Here is a 19116-nt window from a genome sequence, read left to right as displayed (position 1 = left end):
CAGACTCACTTCTTACATCAGGAAGAATCCGCGTGTTTTTAGCATTATCCATTCCTTCATAATCTGTTGTCAAATTGTGAGCAGCAGAGGCTTTTCCTGTTCGCGCCTCATTTTTTTCACACCCAAACAGTAAAAAAAAAAAAAATGCAGCTGATGGCTTCAGTCGTCAACGACAGTAAATGAGTTAAAGGCTAAAGCCAACAACTCTTTTTTTTTTGGTGTTATTTTTTTATTATTGTTGTTTGTCGGACAGTTTTAATTATTTTTGTCTTATTTACAGATGTTTGGCTGTTTGTGTTCAGACGGATAAACAGAGCAGTTTTCCGTACCTGGATGGAGTACATGATGATTCTGAAACAGGAAACAGCAAACTCGTTGGGATCCCACAGACCGTGGTTGTCCAGGTGTCTGCACAGAAAACATTTATTTATAAATTAGTATTTAAACAGAAACACAGCCTAATTAAAAGTCATACATTATAACCTAATTATAGAATTAATCATGTGACCAAATTAAAAGCCCAATAGGAACAACTCAGCCAGCTAAGATGAGATATTTTATAAACCTAATGATGCAGAACGAGGAGCCGTAATTAGATGAAGAGGAGGATGAAGCAGGCCCTCTGGAGAAACATCAGGAACTCAAACCTCAGAAGATGCAGGAGGTCAAAGGTTAAACTAAAGAAGACACCACGCGGGCATCAGCAACGACATGGACCCTACTGAGGGATCCGTAACGGGGCTATTTCTGTCTGCAGACACGAACACGCAGACCTGATGGTGCTTTTACAACCACCCACTCACTTTACATCTTCTAAACCCAATGAGCACCTTTATAATTATAATTGAGATAAAACCAGTTAGTCTGATCTTTATCTGACGCTCATAAAAACAGAGCTGGATAAAAAAAAATCCTCCATGACTAAATAAATGAATATGGATGACACATTTATTAAACTGGGAGCAAAAGTTAGAGTTTACTCCTGAAAAAGATCCCCAGAACTGAGCTGAGCCCTGTGATTGGTGCTGCTGAAGGTTCTAGAAGGTCGATGAACTTCCTGTTGGGGACTGTTAGGGTTAGGGTTGATTGGACCAGAACTCCTCTGTTAGGAACCACCGAGGCTCGAGCCGATCTGGAGCTGTCCGTGGTGCTGACCACGAACAAGGCATCCAGTAAATTATTAATCAACAGAAAATCTGGTAAAGATAAAACAGCATTCTCACTAATTCACTGTTATTTTATCCATTTTCCAAATCAGATTGTTCCTCAGTTAACTTTGTAACAGAATCACTGTTTCCTGTACTTTTTTAAATCCAGTGTTTTTTGTAAGGGTGTCATAAAAAGACTGATGTTGGTTCAAGCATCCCTTGTTGCTGTGGCGATGGAGCTATTGGATCCACCGTGAGTCTGGATCATGATCTACATCCTGCTGCAGGCAGACACGAGCTTCTGGTTTAAGTCATATCCGAGTTCAACTACATCAGCAGCCTGAGAACGCCGGGTCCTCAGTAATCCTGTAACCCTCCCCCAGCTACTTTCAGGCATTCTGATGGAAATGTGAAGAAAACAACTGAATGAAACCGTTTTTAGATCCGAGCCTGAAAGAAGGAAACAAATTATCCGAAGCTTAGAAAAAAATCTGGGATTACTGTTTAAATGGAGCCGGAGCAGAAATTTAGAACCAAAACCACAGAAATTTGGATTTAGAGAGATTAAAAAACAGGAGATGAAGACAAAGCAGAAAGCATCAGGAACAAAAGGAGGCGAGGAGGATGATGGAAGCAGCTCATAGGAGAACAGTTCACAAAAATGACGTCAATCCAAACCCCCAACCCCCCCCCGTTAACCCCAATCCTGGCTATTTATAGTCTGGAGACGCTCCCCGTCCTCCTGCTGCTGCAGCCTGGAGGAGGACGAACACCAACTTCAGCTGTTTTATTTACCGTCTAAGTGTCGCTGGGCTTAGAGAAAACGTCTCACCACAGAAAAGCAGATTAAACTTGTGATGCACCTGTCACAAAAAAATTAAGTATCCATACATCCATTTTCTTCTGCTGAGAGGCCCAGTCTTCCCTCTCCCCAGCCACTTGGACCAGCTCTTCCAGGAAAATCCCAAGGCGTTCCCTAACCAGGTGAGAGGCATGGTCCCTCCAACGTGTCCTGGGTCTTCCTTTAGGTCTCCTCCTGGTTGGACGTGCCCGGAAAACCTCACCAGGGAGGCGTCCAGGAGGCATCCTGTCCAGATGCCCGAGTCACCTCAACTGGCTCCTCTCGATGTGGAGAAGCAGAGGGTCTACTCCGAGCCCCTCCCGGATGACCGAGCTTCTCACCCTGTCTCTAAGGGAGAGCCCAGACACCCTGCGGAGAAAACTCATTTTTTGCTAATTAAAACTAAATAGTTCACAATTAAACAAAATGAAGAATAAACTACCTGAAAGCAGCTGAAGACTCAGAGAAAACCAGAAGCTGTTTTTCTGCGTCTCAGGTCTCTGAACGCACCATTTCTGTGCAGCTATAAAATATCAGACTTTTTCTAGTCCATGAACACACCAACACTTTCATCATTTTCACTTTAATATATTCATAACAATTGTACTACCTGACCCGACGGCTGACGCACAAAATCACTCAGAGGGCCACAAAAGGCCCACGAGCCACAAATTTAAGACCATGCACGAACAGATTTTCTACATTAACATTTTTACTTCGAATTTAAAACTGTTCTGTGTAATTTATGGACCTCTGAGACAAACCCGAGCCAGGATTACTTCTTCACCAGCAGGATATGAAGGCTTCAGGTGAACTGGGTCTGAGCAGTAAGTCTCCAGATTGAATCACTAAAGCAGAAAATGCTGCATCTAAGACACAACAGTCAAATATTATGTTTAGAAAAGCCTAAATTGCACATTTTAAATGTGAGATAAGCCAGATTACTCAGGTCATAAAGGACCTGCATCATCCTGCAGCTGCAATAAAACGTTCATCAGGAAAAGCAGCAAAAGCGGATCGGATCAGGAACTGTTGGGTCTGAGAAGGAGGGCTCTTCCTGACCAGCAGGGAGCGCAGGACACCAATGAGTCTAACCGAGCTGCAGACTAACACCCTGCTGCAGAGGCTGTGTGTGTGTGTGTGTGTGTGTGTGTGTGTGTGTGTGTGTGTGTGTGTGTGTGTGTGTGTGTGTGTGTGTGTGTGAGTGACACCTCCGATAACAGCTGAAATAAAGAATACGGAGCAGAACAAACCAAATTAATTTAATTTTATCTAAAATAATCCAAAGTTTCCATCCGTTCCTACAGAAACAGGAACAGGTCTAGATTCTTAGCTCTACGCCTGAAACAACTGAAGTTTTAAAAAAAAAGAAAAGCAAAAGTTGTTTTAAAAAAAACACAAAGCAAATATAAACTCAAAGAAAACAGAAAATAAAAGTTCCAGGTGTCATTTTGGTTCAACGAGTTTCTGCAGAAGGAATAAATCCTTCCTCCACAGGTGTGTGTGTGTGTGTGTGTGTGTGTGTGTGTGTGTGTGTGTGTAACTGTTCTTTAGATGCACCTTTAGAAGTATTTTTTCTTTATTTTTGTCCTGCTCAGCATGAATCAACTTATCTGACTTTTACAGCGGAATCAGACTGGATCTTCCATAAGTTGAAACCAGCAAACAGAAACACGCTGGCTCGGGTTGCTGTGGAAACGTAGCACCATGTTCTATGTTAAGCCCAGCAGCTTGAACTATTTCAACTTGTGAGAAATCACCTGGTGTGAATGATTTATGTAGGGCAGATGGGTCTAAATAATACAAAAACCGGAAGGGTCGACCATGGTTGCCATGGGGACGAGACCTGAGGACCACATCGAGCCCCTCCAGGACGACAATGCTTCACTAACGGGTCAGACACTGAAGTCCAGATGCAGCAGAAATCCATGTGATGGTTACAGGTTATAAGATGTTCATGTCAACTCAAACCAGAGTCTACGCTCCAGCAGTGAAACTATTATTAGTCAGTGAGGTCTCCCTCCATCCTCCTAACCGGCACTAATCCAGAAGCGAGGCAGAGCGCTCCAGTGTGGCTCATGAGTGTTAATGAGAGCCAAGCTCCTCGTCTCTACAGGAGAAACAAAACTTCAGACTTACTGGAAAAAGCTGAGAAGCGAAAAGGAAACGGACTCTGGAAGAGAAAAACGATTCTGAAGAGAGCGTTCTGATGTCACATCGGAACATTAATGGCATCAAGAGGCTCACTCCACTCAAACGACGAAGAAAACATCTTTCAGTTGTTTATTATAAAGTTTATTCTTCAACATTATGATCCTGACCCATGAACTTAAGCAGTTAAGATGCAACACTCTGGCCTCCAGCCCTGGACCCTGAAGGGCTCCTATCCAGCATGTTTTTGTTGTTTTCCTGCTCTAACACACCTGTTCAGTCAGTTGATCACCTGCTGCTTACAGTCAGGTGTCTAGGACAGGGTGTGACACAACAGATCCACCTCTGCTCAGGAAGTTTCCTGGTAAAACGTTCATGTGAGCAGTGGAGCCGAAATGGTCACTGGTGTGATGACAGAGCTGACTTACCTTCCCAGGTATGCACGATGTGTGTGTGTGTGAGTGTGTGTGTCCTGTACGTGTTGTAACCTCAGCGTTTAATAAAGACGGTATGCATCTGCAGTGATGTGACGGCTGCTGCGGGGGTGGTGTGTGTGTTTGTGTGTCAGAGACTGAAGCACCAGTGCCATCCTAACCTTGTTTTGGGTAAACCGGTGAATCCAGAGTCTAACTGGGCCGTGACACAAACACGCATCCATTCTGGTTTTTCAATATGACTCATAGAAACGGAGGCCCCGCCCACACCAGTGGGGATGAAATGTAACTTTTGATGCCTCCACTGAGAAACCAGAGACCAATTCTGCACACATCCTCTGTGTTTTTGTCATCCTATCCAAACCTCGTAGTCATGATGATGATGTCATGATGACGATGTCATGATGATGATGTCAGCATGAAACTTGTGTAACAACAAATCTGGTGAATCTTTAGCCAGATTAACATTTATGTCTCTGCAGCCACTGGATAGTTTTACAGAACCGACGTCAGCGGGAGGCTCTGAGACAAGTCTCAACTCTGTGGTTCTGGTACTCACACCAGCACGGGTCGGACAGCGTTGTTCATGTTGCCGTAAGCTGCTCGGCCCAACAGCTCCCTGAAGCAGTTCTCAGCTAGCGCCGCCGGGTTCTCCTCACCGTCCTGACCCACCACAGATGGGGTGCTGGGATGCCCCGCCCTGCCAGAGCACAAACAAAATAAAGGAACAAACACAAAGAAAGCGGATCAGAGCCTTTTAAATAGCTACAGGAGGGGATGAGAAGCTGTTCCTGGTTCCGTTCACTCAACCGTTTCCTGAAATAACGTAAACGTGACGAGAAACAGCGGAGTCATGTTACAACAACCTGCAGCGGGTAGGAATCAATATTTCATATCACACACACAAAGAATCTGTAAGAGACGGGAGAGTGCAGAGGAGAGGAGCAGGAATACCAAACAACGGAAAAGAGAAAGATCAGGATCAAAGATGGAGAGGGATGGATGGGTGGGAATCAGAGCAGCAGATGAATGTCAGAAATGAATGGACCAGCTTGTGTGTGTGTGTGCGCGTGTGCGTGCGTGCGTGCGTGTGTGTGTGTGTGTGTGTGTGTGTGTGTGTGTGTGTGTGTGTGTGTGTGTGTGTGTTTGTGTATGTGTGTGTTTGTGTATGTGTGTGTGCATGCGTGATGATTTAAAATAAAAAAGGAGGCCATTCGTGGCCTCTGAACACAACTTCCAGATCAAACTGTGCTCGGGGGAATTTTACAGGAACATTAAAAGGTCAACTTGGAGAGCTGAGGTGTGAAATCTGAGGTGAGATCTTCACTGGTCTGCTCCAGGAGGTCACGGATGTTCTGGTAGTCACCAATCAGGTGTTTTTATTCCCTAAAGGAGGTCAAGGTTTGGAATAATGATGCAGATTTTTTATGCTAGCATCTAACTGGATCTGTGATTCCTGAACACCAGATTCTGGGATGTGGTTCTGGTCTAGTGGACCCGAAACAAACCTTTAAGATGCTCCCCTCCTGCATTCTCCATCCAGCAGGAGTAGCTCCTCCATGTCTGGGACTAAAGGACTCAGCTGGGAAACAGAAGAATGTGGAGGAATTTTACCTTCATATCCCAAATTTTGTTTAAGATGCTAAATCCTGCGTTTTACCCCGAGACAGTTTTTAGAGCCAGCAGGACTCCTCCGGCCGACCCGACAGGATCGAGTTTTGCTTCCGTCTTTATTCTGATAAAACTCCGTAACAGTAAACGAGTTCCCAACAACAAACCCGGTCACAGATGGAGCGCAGGCAGCCGCGTCTCGGGAGGGGAACAATGCAATTACTGTCAGCCCACACAGGCGCTGCAGGGAAATTAAATGCTTATTACTGGTTAGAGGTGTGGAGATGATGGACAAAAACAAAACTGCTGCTGGAACTGAGGGCTCCTGTTTAAGGAAGTGGGCGAAGATAGAACAATATTTTCACCTGCTATAAAAAAGTTAGTAAAGTTACTGTAGACATTAAGGTGTGAAAGGGTTCACGTGTGAATTATGATCTGACGTCTTAAATCAAATTTAGGCTTTTATTAAATCAGAAAATTGAAACTTTTGACCATTCAATCCAAAGAAACACGTCTGAACCATCTCTTAGAATATTTTTAAAACCTAGAAAAGTTTTCTAAAATTAGAAAGAATTAAATATAAATAAGTTACAAATGAGAAGTTAACATAATTCTTTAAAGGAATTAATTTAATTAAATTGTGTTCACGACCCATCGCCACTGTAGAGTAACTGTGGCAACCATCTGAAACTCACTCCTGAAGTTAATTTGTTGTAGACGTTCCTCCGATCATCACTTTCGCTTTCCCTCCCGAGGTTCATCGGGTATTTTAATAATTAAAAAGCATCCCAGGATATTTACCCACATCCAGAGGCACCGAGACACCATCCCTGAGGAATCCCTGACAGGATCGGATTATAAACGAAAACTATAAAAACATTTTAAATCACAAAAGGAAAATGAAGTCGTTATTTGACAGTCACCGGTGCACATTTCATATTTTCTCCTCCGTTTCCTCCTAAAACAAAGTTTCTCCACCTGTCGTTTTTTTTTTTTGAGAAGTCTAAGCAGACACTCACAACAGGATCCAGAAATAGCTTTTAGTTCACATGGAAACCAAGGCGATGTGATGAGGAGCAAAGGAAAGGTGACGAGAGATGAAGGGTGAGGCATCTAAATGAGAGTGGTAAAGAGATGAAGAGGAGGAGGAGGAGAGGGTGTTCAGGTGGAGACAATTAAAAAAGATGAAGAGGTGAAGAACAATGTTTGTGTTTTCTGATTTTTTTAATTTGGATAAAAGAAGAGAAGATGTTTGGTTTATTCTGTCGCCACCGTCAAAAACCCCAAAACAAACAGAAACAATAACAGTAGAACCGGATCAGACCAGCTCAGAGATTCCTACAGGGTCAGATTATTCCAGAAGCAGGATTTACTTCCGAGAGAAAAAGTCCCATCAGCTAAAACATTAACTAGAAATTTATGTTTTCAGATGAAATGTTCAGATTAGTCAAACTTTTATCAAACTGAACCTGTTTTTATGGATTTGATGTCAGACAGGAATAAACTCACTTCTCCATAGAGAAACCAACAATATTTACAAAATGATTAAAACACATAAAATCAGGAGGAACCAGATGAGTGTAGGGGCTGCATGACTTACTTCTCTTTTCGACCGTCAGGTGATGAAAATCGAGTTAACTTCGACTAGTCCTTGATGACATCATACACCTGAAGCGGCTAAAACTGATGATGGGTGACCAAGCGGTTTTTTAGTCTCGACACACGGGGGGGGGGGGGGGGGGGGGTTTGGTTCGCTGGAGTTTTTGACAATTAAAATTGCGCCCAAATTTTCAAAGTTAAACACATCTCATAACGACGATGGTTTCTGAATCCTGCTTCAGCCCTCTCCCCCCTCCCCCTGCGAAGTGGCCGCAAACTCGCTGACGTGCCTGCAGCCTCTCAGTGTTCCTGCTGCTCTAAACATTCAAATAATTATTTCATTTTCTGTTCCTCACTTCTGATTACCTTCAATGGTGTCTGTTTGTTGCAACCACCAGGTACAAAAACTAACTTGTTTTTATTTGACTATTTTTCTGTCCTGCCTGTTTATTATCTTCCTGCATCTCCTCTCAATCCTAAAGAGAAACTGCTACCTGGGTTCATATATATTCACCTTATGAGTTACCTTTGAACTGCAGTTCTAAAAGATCTACCGACCACAGAAACAGCGGAGTGTGCGCTGGGCACCGGTGAGCTATGTCACCGGAGGACAAAACAGGTGATGCGCCCCGCTCCACAGCAACAAAAAGCATCAGACACAAATAAAAGAGAAAGAATAAAAGGAAATGAGTCGACATGAACGATCGCGTGTTACATTTGTTTTTGAGGTGGCGACACCTAATTGGATAATGTTACTGTGGCCGTGCTCAGGACGCAGATGTCTGGAGTGCGTCAAGCTGGTTAAGATTAGGATGGGGGTGAGGGGAAGGTTAAATTGCAAGAGGGTAAAGGTCACAATTTGGTTAAATGTCTGTTTCATGGCGGGTGTCAGTACCGACGCTCTGGCACAGCGCGTCGCCTCCCTACGCGCAGGAGCTCATCACCTGCTGTCTTTTCCGAGGACTGCATTTTGTCGGTCATTATCATGTGACAGCGACTAGTCAATGAAAGTCATAAAAAGTCACTACAGAGCAGTGAAGTCGACTAGTTGATACAACCCCTAGATGAGAGTCCAGGTGTCTTACCTGTCCAGGTCCTCGCTGTCCTGCATGTTGAACAGCATGGAGGGAATCAGCTTGTCCATGTGCTGAGGCTCCCAGATGATGGCCTGCAGCTCGTCATTCACCGTCTTCCTCACAACGCCCTGCAGGCCTTTAATACCAGCCACACGGATCCTAGAACACAGAACAAGTACAACATTCTCATCTTTTTGAATAAAGAAGGAACAGCGCACGGTTCACAAAGAAGTTTTAGTTGTAAGGTTGGTAGTTTGACTCCCAGGGTCTGACTCATCTTCATGATGAAAGAACCCGACTAGGAATCAGTTTTAAACTTGATGTTGGGGCAGAAATCTAAAGTGGCAGCATGCCGACAGGACCAGAACCTGAGTTGGCAGGTTCCAGAGAGCAGAACCGGTCTGGAAGGAGTCAGAATGAGTCTCTCCGTTTCAGACACAAAACCCTGAACAATAACTCAGAAAGCTGAGCAGGTGACCCCCAACTTGAGTCTGATCCAATCAGCGCCACAGAAATTCTATTCAGGAGATTTTCTCCAGCTACAGCGGGTCGGCGCTGAATGGAAAAATCTAATCCAGACGAGAAAACAGAGCGAGAAATCGTGCTGTTAACGGCGCCGTGGCTGTGAGGAGCAGAGAGATAACTCAAAATAATCCCACAGCTCACACACACACTCACACACATGCATGCACACACACACACACACACACACACACAACTGCACAAACACACTCACAACTGCACAAACACATGCACGCACGCACGCACGCACGCGCACACACACACACACACACACACACACACACACACACACACACACACACACACACACACACACACACACACACACACACACACACAAAACTGCACGTATGCACAATCCTGTGTTTTTGCACAAATATTGCCACACATTTCAGTTGTTGGGTAAATATCGTCAGTCTTTCTGAAGGATCTTTCCAGAAATAATTAAACAAAAGCACCTTAGAAGTTTCTTCTATGAAACATGAAATACTGTAACTGGTCCATTGTCCTCCACGTTTGGGAGGACAATAATTCTCTGCTCATAACACCAAAATCTGACGTGCTGATGAGGTAATCGAACACTGGTTCAGGCGTGCTGAAACAGAAAAACATCTAAAACTTGCAGGATGGAGGTTCTAGAAAACCAGGATTGGACCCGACTGTCAATATCTGTGACCATTTCTGAACCTAATGTGGTGGCCATTTTGAATTTGGATGACTCTTAAGACCAGCTGAAGAGGAACATCTAATTATTACTTTCTGAGAGCTTTGTTAAAGTCCATCTGGTGATTCATGAGCCATTTTAAATGTCCAGGAGTATTTTTACCAAACCAGAGACTGAATGGTCATCCCTGAGGAACTCCTCCCCAGATCTGATAACATTAATTAGTTCAATCTGACCCTGACACTGAACCATAAAGTGTGGTTCACTCATTTAATCAATACATCGGCAGTGTTTTCTAGTAGCTCCTCTTTCAGGAACTAGAAGTGAGCCACATAGAGTTAAGCTTCTAGACAGCAGGATTTGGAGTCTTACTTCCCGATATGTAGACATTTCTCCTCTGACAGCAACAAGACTCTACCGCTGACTGTTAGCTCTTAGGTGGAGTTCTACTGTGTGGTGGAATTGCTAATGCTAACAGTTAACCAACAACTGCCTTCCCTGTCGTGAGTCAAGATGGGTGAGTCCATGAATGTTAAATGGCAGTGTGACGTAGATCTGTCAGGCTTTTCTATACTAGAGTCTCACTGTCTGTTTTCTATCAGAAGCTACTGCAGGAGATAGGTGTAGGAGACTATTTTCATGTTCAGCCTGCATGAATGTGACCCATTATAATCAGACATCATCATTAAAGATGTTTTTTTCCAGTGTTCCACATCTTTAAATATAATTTGAACAATTTCTACTTTAACTAGAAGTGTTCTGGTGTGATGGTGCAGTCTGATTTTCTCCCTCCAGGAAAATCCTCCTCAGATTTATTCACACCAACAAAAGCAGAATGTAGGATGTTTTACATTGATGAAGAAATGACTCAGACAAGAAAAATGTGAAGATCCCGGTAAATCTGTGGAGGGAAGAAAAACAAAATCGCAGTAAATGAAGATAAAAGAGTTGTTTGTATGCGTACATGCAAACTCTGCTTCGCCTTTCATGGATTAGTGTTCCTCTAGAAGACGCGTGTAGTTTCTCTAAATGTTGTAAAACTTCTCCGGCTTTAATCCTCGGGGCTCGCAACTCTAAATATTCTTCCCTCGTCTCTGAACATTCTTGTGCATGACTAATTATTGTTGACTGTTGGTTTCTCCCCTCTGCTCTCGGATTAGCCCCAGCTTCATTTATTTCTCCCAGAAACCATTTTCTCATATCAGAGTAATGTCGGCTCCTCGACAGCTAATAGATTTAAAATAAATCCTGTCGGTTATGATGGAAAAAAATTAATCAGGCGTCTGAAGCCTCAAAACATTGACGTAAACATTTCCTTCACTCAGTGATTTGTGTCTTTAGAACCTTTTAAAGAAATTTGCTGATAAATGATCATTTCTAAACATAGATTCTGAAATCTAGTTTACGTTTAACATCCAGTAAGTTCAACATTTCCTGTTATCGTCATCCCTGTTTCAGCAGCTCATGTTTCCCTTCAGGAAGAGCAGCAAAGAGCTGGTGGCCCACGTGGTCTCAGAGAGAAGGAGAGGCTATGAAAAATGGATCGCGGGGGGATTTATTTATATCTGTTTTTTTAATGGATGTGTGTGAGAGGAGAGCTCCTGTGGAGGAGATGAAGTTACTTTATTTATTCCAGGATGCTGCTGCTGAGCAACAAAAGAAACAGATAAAATTACTACAAACAGACACCTTGGAGCTCAGAACATAGAGGTTGGATGTCGTCTTCTTTTAATCCAAGGACACAGCAGCTGATTTCTCAAGCTCAAGTCCAATTTTGCCACATAAAGAGAAATAATCAGTGTATGTCTACACATAAATGAGAACTGCATAAACAGCTGCTCCAGGGAGTCTCCAAGTAAAATTAAACTATTCATCATGTTGTTGAGAACCACCTTGATTCTGAAGTTGTTTAATAATTAGTTTAGCTTTTGCATTTAGAATAATCAACAGGAAAGGAAAAGGTTTTATCTCCACATTGTGTTCAGTTTCAGACGAAATCATTTGATAACATGACGAAAAGATTTAAAGGGCCATATCATGGAAAATTCACTTTTGGGAGCTTTTTAGCAAGTAGTGTTGTTTCCTAAAGAAAAACACTCTCAACCCCGTTTTGGGCTGCAATCTTGCATTTCCCCGTTCCAGCTGCAAGTTTAGATGGTTTTAAATTTGATGATCAAATGTTTTCTGTAATATCTAATCTAAAATTAGAATTTTGTGCAAGTAAAATAAAAATTGGATTATTGCACAGATCCTTCGGCAAACGTGTTCTACTGGAAATACGCAGGTTAATTGGTTGCATCACGGATCCCTGTTTCTGACCTCAGAGGCTGCAGCTGCAGGTGGATACAAAAAATATGTATAAAACTACAGCCTAGAGGGGAGTACAGGAGGTATGTCCCTCCTGTACTCCCCAAAAACTCCCTCCATGGATGTCGGTCATACGGACCTGGTTTCAGAAAAACATTCTCAGTAAAATATTGTCAACATATCTGCGGTAGCAGTTCGTAAACGCAAATCCAATGCTGTTCGTTTATTAACACATGCTTCCCAACTCTGGACATCTCCTGTGATTAAGGTTCAACTAATTTACCTCAACAGTGTCAGCTGATTGTCCCAGTTAGTAATAAAACACAAATGTTATCTCTCTCTCTCTGTAGCCCTTTTACAAGACACACCATGCAAATTGGTGTAATATTACTGCAATGGTGTGTCTTATAAACGCGCCATGTCAGCATGGCGTTGCACAAATTTTGCGGCATTCATTCGGCTTTGTCTTATAAGTGGCGATGGCGCCTTGGCACAACAGAGAGGTGTCATGACGACTTGTGGCATTACTGCCGAGCTCCAACAACTATATTGAAAATGAAAGTAAACACGGGCCATAGGTTTTGCTTTTTGAACAAAATCAGCTGAGATGGCAATGGAGTGCTGCAGCCATCCAACAGCCTCTCTCCGCTGGGGTTCAGATCACCAGAGACTGCACGGGGACTATTGACGACAAACACCTTTAGGAGCGGCTTGTTTAAAAAACGTAACGAGTGCAACTTCGATCGCAATGAAACACAAGTTATGTCCAGGATAAACGAAAGTCTGCAGTTGTGCAGGGACCGCCCCCCATACTCCCTTTATGCCACCCAATCTTTTATAAAAAGGACATGATCGCACCAATAAACGACCTAAGGGTCCCTGATGCCGCCACGGCATTGCAGCTAATTGACGGCATTGTTTTGTAAAAACAGCTTCTCTCTCTCCCGTTCTGTGTTACGCAACTGTCAACTCGCAGATCAGCTGATCCAGAGGCATATAAAAAGGATAAACCTCCAATCTTATCTTACTATTGTCAAATTAAAAACGCTGCAAAGCATCATTTTACCTGCAGTTATTGAAGCAAAAGTTAAATTTCATGAGTAAAAAAGCCCATAAAAACGAATCAATAAACCAGGAAAGCAGGAAGAAACGTCTATTTTTTTAATTTGAGTTCAGACTATTTAGAATTTTGTGTTTTCATCATATTTAGCTTGTATTTCATTTAAAATATCTTCATCTTTTTCATTTTGTGAGAATTTTAGTGTTGCATGTTTGGAAAAATAATCATAACACAACATAATTACTTGAAAGGTTGTGTATTCAATTCCATTTTCAAAGGCATTCTATAGTTTTGGGAGTTTTTTTTTTTTGTTTATTTATGACAAAATAGCTGAACACTGAAAAACTGACTTTGTTGCTGAGGCTCTGGGCAGGGCAAAGGGTCTGGGACTGAACAGGATCATGTTAGCTGCTCCTATGTGCTCAAAAAGTTAATTTACTGAACCATCCTTTAAAAAAATGGTCTAATCATTCACAGAAAGTAGATATACAGGGAGTGCAGAATTATTAGGCAAGTTGTATTTTTGAGGAATAATTTTATTATTGAACAACAACCATGTTCTCAATGAACCCAAAAAACTCATTAATATCAAAGCTGAATGTTTTTGGAAGTAGTTTTTAGTTTGTTTGTAGTTTTAGCTATTTTAGGGGGATATCTGTGTGTGCAGGTGACTATTACTGTGCATAATTATTAGGCAACTTAACAAAAACAAATATATACCCATGTCAATTATTTATTTTTACCAGTGAAACCAATATAACATCTCCACATTCCCAAATATACATTTCTGACATTCAAAAACAATACAAAAACAAATCAGCGACCAGTATAGCCACCTTTCTTTGCAAGGACACTCAAAAGCCTGCCATCCATGGATTCTGTCAGTGTTTTGATCTGTTCACCATCAACATTGCGTGCAGCAGCAACCACAGCCTCCCAGACACTGTTCAGAGAGGTGTACCGTTTTCCCTCCTTGTAAATCTCACATTTGATGATGGACCACAGGTTCTCAATGGGGTTCAGATCAGGTGAACAAGGAGGCCATGTCATTAGTTTCTCTTCTTTTATACCCTTTCTTGCCAGCCACGCTGTGGAGTACTTGGACGCATGTGATGGAGCATTGTCCTGCATGAACATCATGTTTTTCTTGAAGGATGCAGACTTCTTCCTGTACCACTGCTTGAAGGTGGTGTCTTCCAGAAACTGGCAGTAGGACTGGGAGTTGAGCTTGACTCCATCCTCAACCCAAAAAGGCCCCACAAGCTCATCTTTGATGATAACAGCCCAAACCACTACTCCACCTCCACCTTGCTGGCGTCTGAGTCGGACTGGAGCTCTCTGCCCTTTACCAATCCAGCCACGGGCCCATCCATCTGGCCCACCAAGACTCACTCTCATTTCATCAGTCCATAAAACCTTAGAAAAATCAGTCTTGAGATATTTCTTGGCCCAGTCTTGACGTTTCAGCTTGTGTGTCTTGTTCAGTGGTGGTCGTCTTTCAGCCTTTCTTACCTTGGCCATGTCTCGGAGTATTGCACACCTTGTGCTTTTGGGCACTCCAGTGATGTTGCAGCTCTGAAATATGGCCAAACTGGTGGCAAGTGGCATCTTGGCAGCTGTACGCTTGACTTTTCTCAGTTCATGGGCAGTTATTTTGCGCCTTGGTTTGTCCACACGCTTCTTGCAACACTGTTGACTATTTTGAATGAAACACTTGATTGTTCGATGATCACGCTTCAGAAGCTTTGCAATTTTAAGACAGCTGCATCCCTCTGCAAGATATCTCACTATTTTTGACTTTTCTGAGCCTGTCAAGTCTTTCTTTTGACCCATTTTGCCAAAGGAATGGAAGTTACCTAATAATTATACACACCTGATATAGGGTGTTGATGTCATTAGACCACACCCCTTCCCATTACAGAGATGCACATCAGCTAATATGCTTAATTGGTAGTAGGCTTTCAAGCCTATACATCTTGGAGTAAGACAACATGCATGAAGAGGATGATGTGGACAAAATACTCATTTGCCTAATAATTCTGCACTCCCTGTATTTTTCTTTATCTGACAGCATCTGATTAGTTACAAAACTAATGTTCGTTTGGTTTGATTTTCAAGATGCAATTTTACTTGTCCTTTTTTATAATACTGATGCATTGAAACACAGAGAAATCAACTAGTGAATACAATATATTGTTGATATCGTAAGCATAGCATTTTTTTTTACATAGAAAGCATGTTCACACATGGAAAGTATCAAGTGTGAATAAATCGTATGGCGGTAGCTCTTCTGTACTTTCAATATGTCAAAGTAGATCACGGGCCTAAAAGGTTGGAGACTCCTGGCCTGATGTATAAGTTGTATATCACTCCATCTTCCTGCTCCCAACATCAGGGCCTGCTCCTCCCCTGGAAGCTGGTCTGAAACCTGTCTCCCCTGCCCAGCTTAGGATATGTGGTATAGGCTATAAGTGCCATGTAACCGACTTGGTAGTCTAGTGGTAAGTGTGCTGGGCTGCCATTCAGTTTTGCGCAGGTTCACTTCTCGGTCTCAGCAGTAACATTTTTCTTCTTTTGCAGCTGCACTTGTCAGTATTATGATTTCAACCCTTTAGGACTAATCTAATCTTTGTTTATTTAGCCAGTGTGAGTCCATGTGAGGTGAGCAGAGTAAATCAACTGAAATAGTGCTTGGAAATGACCATATTCAAAGACGTTTACGGAAACAAAATATTTGCAGAAAATCAATCAAGCTTATATATATATATATATATATATATATATATATATATATATATATATATATATATATATATATATATATATATATATATATATATATATAAAAGAAAGAAGGAAATCAGCTTCAGCTGGCTTAATAAATGACTACAGACACCACCGGGATTCGAACCCATGTCAGCACATGGCAAAGCTGAGACGAGCTTAAAGAGCGAGTTAACGCCTAAATTAACTTTTTTTTGCTGATAACCTGTATAGATGAGTGTCTAATGGTGCTGTACACATGTGTAATCATTAGAGTGGCAGTTTGGTGCAACTTACTCTAAATGTAATATTTCAACCCAAAACCATAATTATATCTCAATCTTCAGGTTAAAACGTTGCTCCACATTTATGTAGAACCAGCTGGTGGCTGATGGCTAAGCTGAAAAACGTGACGTCAACAAATTACTATGTGGCTGCACCGCACTTGTCTCCAGTTGAGGCAGCCGCACCCCCGCCTGGCTCAGCAACTCACCTGCCAGCACAACACGCTGGCTCTCTGAGCCGCTTGCCTCCTTGAAAAAAATGCCCTCCTCCCCTTTTCCATCTAATGATCGTGGTTAACAGGAAATCCTCCAGAATGCTGCTGTGTCTGCTCTTCTCCTGAGCGGTAAGTCTTGTGTAAGTGCATGCTTGTGCGCACATGTGACGTGCACCGTCTACTTTTGGCCACAAGAGGCCCTCGGTCTGCTGCCTGCACGGCTGCAGGCTGTTAGGTAAATTGAGCTTCCCTGTTAAAAGGGAGCTCTTGAAGGTATTTTCAGAGAGATGTGCAGATGGGTGTTGGCACGGAGGTGTTTGCTCTCCTCTCTAGCTCTCCTCGCTTACAGACGTTAAAGTCTTCGTTCGTTCGTGGTATTTCTTCGTTCGCTACCTGAGTGGTATTTTCGTTTGTTCTGAAACCTTAGTGGTAATTTTGTGTTTGATAATATTAATAGTAATTTGTGTGTCCTCGTTATAGAGAGACTTTGCTCACCCTTTTGGTGCAGTTTTGTGTTTACCGTTTAGCCTTATTCCTAGCCTTATTCCAGCCTATGTGCTGCGCTTTTAGTTTATTATTAGATATCGTTTTTCTTTATTGGGAAATTCCTTTGTTTATTAATACCCAGTTTTGGATGACCCTTTTGTTCCCTTTTCAGCCTAGAGCTTCGTTTTTGTTTAATAAATATCTTATAGAGAACTGTAAAAGTGTTTGTTTCATTTCCAGTACAAAATCTTCTTTACTCCCTAAACACATCGTGCTCCTAGCGAAGCCGAGGGACGTAAAAGAGTGGGGGCTCGTCCGGGATTTGTTGTTATTTATAACATTTTTACCCGAAATTTTAATTTGTACTGTGCTTGAAACTAACCTTTTATTTTTTCTCTTAGAGGCGAAGCAGGAATCATGTCTACCTTTGACGTACAGGCATTTGTGGAGGCTCCATCGCGCCGGCTGCTGGAGAATTGCAGAAAATCCGATCTGCAGCAGGTTGCCGCCCACTTCAGTCTGCTCGTCCCCAAGCAGCTAACGAAAGACGCCCTACGTCAGTTCGTCTTGGATTTCCTGGTTGCACAAGAGATTCTTCCGCCTGTGTCACGCCCTCCGTCACCACCGGTGACTAACGAAGAGGAGAGGATGGAGAAGCCTGAACTAGCCTGCTCCTCGGAGTCCGCTTCACCTCAGCAGAGCCCTTCGTCGTCTCCGTTAACCGGAGCTCGCCTGAAACTCCGACTGGCTCGTTTGCACATTGAGGCCGAGGAACGCGCTCTGGAAAGAAAGCTTCGACATGAGATTGAACTTAAAAGACTGGACGCGGATATTCGGCTGAGAGAACTTGAGCTCACATTACAGAGCAGGAAGCGTGATCCTGCCACGTTTCGGACTGTTCAACCAGCCGAGGACTCAGACGCCGCCATTTCGCCTCCCCTTGGGGATGTCCGACCGCCATCTGAGACTCCGCTTACTCCTACGTCTTCTACGACACCATTCGACATCAGCAAATGCCTCACGCTCCTGCCTCCCTTCCGAGAGACTGAAGTGGATGGGTACTTCCTTGCTTTCGAGAGGATGGCTGCGATACTCCGGTGGCCTCGCGATGTCTGGCCTTTGCTTTTGACCTGTAAGTTGACAGGTAAGGCTCTTCAGGTGGTGTCTGCTTTGTCTCTAACAGACAGTGCTAATTATGATACGGTTAAGTCTACTGTTTTGCACGCTTACGAACTCGTACCGGAAGCCTACAGGCAACGGTTCCGCTCTGAAACGCCGCGAGACAATCAGTCTTTTGTCGAGTACGCTCATAACAAATCGGTTTTGTTTGAAAAATGGTGTGTTGCTTCTCATGTCACTTCGCTAGCTGAGCTCAAAGAGCTAATCCTATTAGAGGAATTTAAGAGACATGTCCCCGAAAGAATTGTGCACTACTTAAATGAACAGAAGGTTACTTCCTTCTCCGAAGCCGCCTTACTCGCTGACCAGTTTTCTCTCACACATCGAGTCAAAGAAACTCGTTCAGAGCCCGTACGAGGAGTCAAATCTCCTCCTAAACTTCGCCCTGCTACTGAGAGTTCTGAGTGTTTTTACTGCCACAAGCGTGGCCATGTCATCAGAGACTGTTATGCTCTAAAGCAGAAAAACAGACGAAACGGCGACTCGCCCAGAAAAACCCGACCGGAAGTGGCTCTTTGTTCATTGAAACCCTGTGCTGGGATGAACGTAACCAAGCCCAACTCATGCTACAAACCATTTTTGTCAGAGGGGCGTGTATCACTTCCGGGTTCTGCAACAGATGAAAAAGTGGTGATATTAAGAGACACCGGAGCTTCACAAACGCTAATTAAAAAGAACGTTTTGCCTTTTTCCGAAATGAGCCGAGCTGGCTACTCTGTGATTTTACAAGGCATTGAAATGAGAACAGTTACTGTTGAAGTGCATCAGATTAATCT

The 19116-nt window shown here is 43.0% G+C and overlaps 1 protein-coding gene across 5 annotated transcripts in view; it reads right to left on the bottom strand.

Annotated features, from left to right (window-relative positions):
* efr3a (EFR3 homolog A (S. cerevisiae)) overlaps positions 1 to 19116 on the bottom strand; it is a 130754-nt gene that overhangs the window by 56268 nt on the left and 55370 nt on the right. For all 5 annotated transcript variants that reach the window (XM_070541526.1, XM_070541528.1, XM_070541527.1 and 2 more), the window contains 3 exons: positions 8870 to 9019; positions 5134 to 5274; positions 330 to 408 (listed from right to left, as the gene is read on the bottom strand). In XM_070541526.1, coding sequence (XP_070397627.1) covers positions 330 to 408; positions 5134 to 5274; positions 8870 to 9019 — 370 coding nt within the window. The remainder of the gene's footprint in view (positions 1 to 329; positions 409 to 5133; positions 5275 to 8869; positions 9020 to 19116) is intronic.

Source organism: Nothobranchius furzeri, chromosome 11, assembly GCF_043380555.1.
Source record: "Nothobranchius furzeri strain GRZ-AD chromosome 11, NfurGRZ-RIMD1, whole genome shotgun sequence".
Taxonomy (NCBI): domain Eukaryota; kingdom Metazoa; phylum Chordata; class Actinopteri; order Cyprinodontiformes; family Nothobranchiidae; genus Nothobranchius; species Nothobranchius furzeri.
The sequence above is the reverse complement of the archived record's forward strand: the minus strand, read 5'-3'. Positions and strand labels throughout refer to the sequence as shown.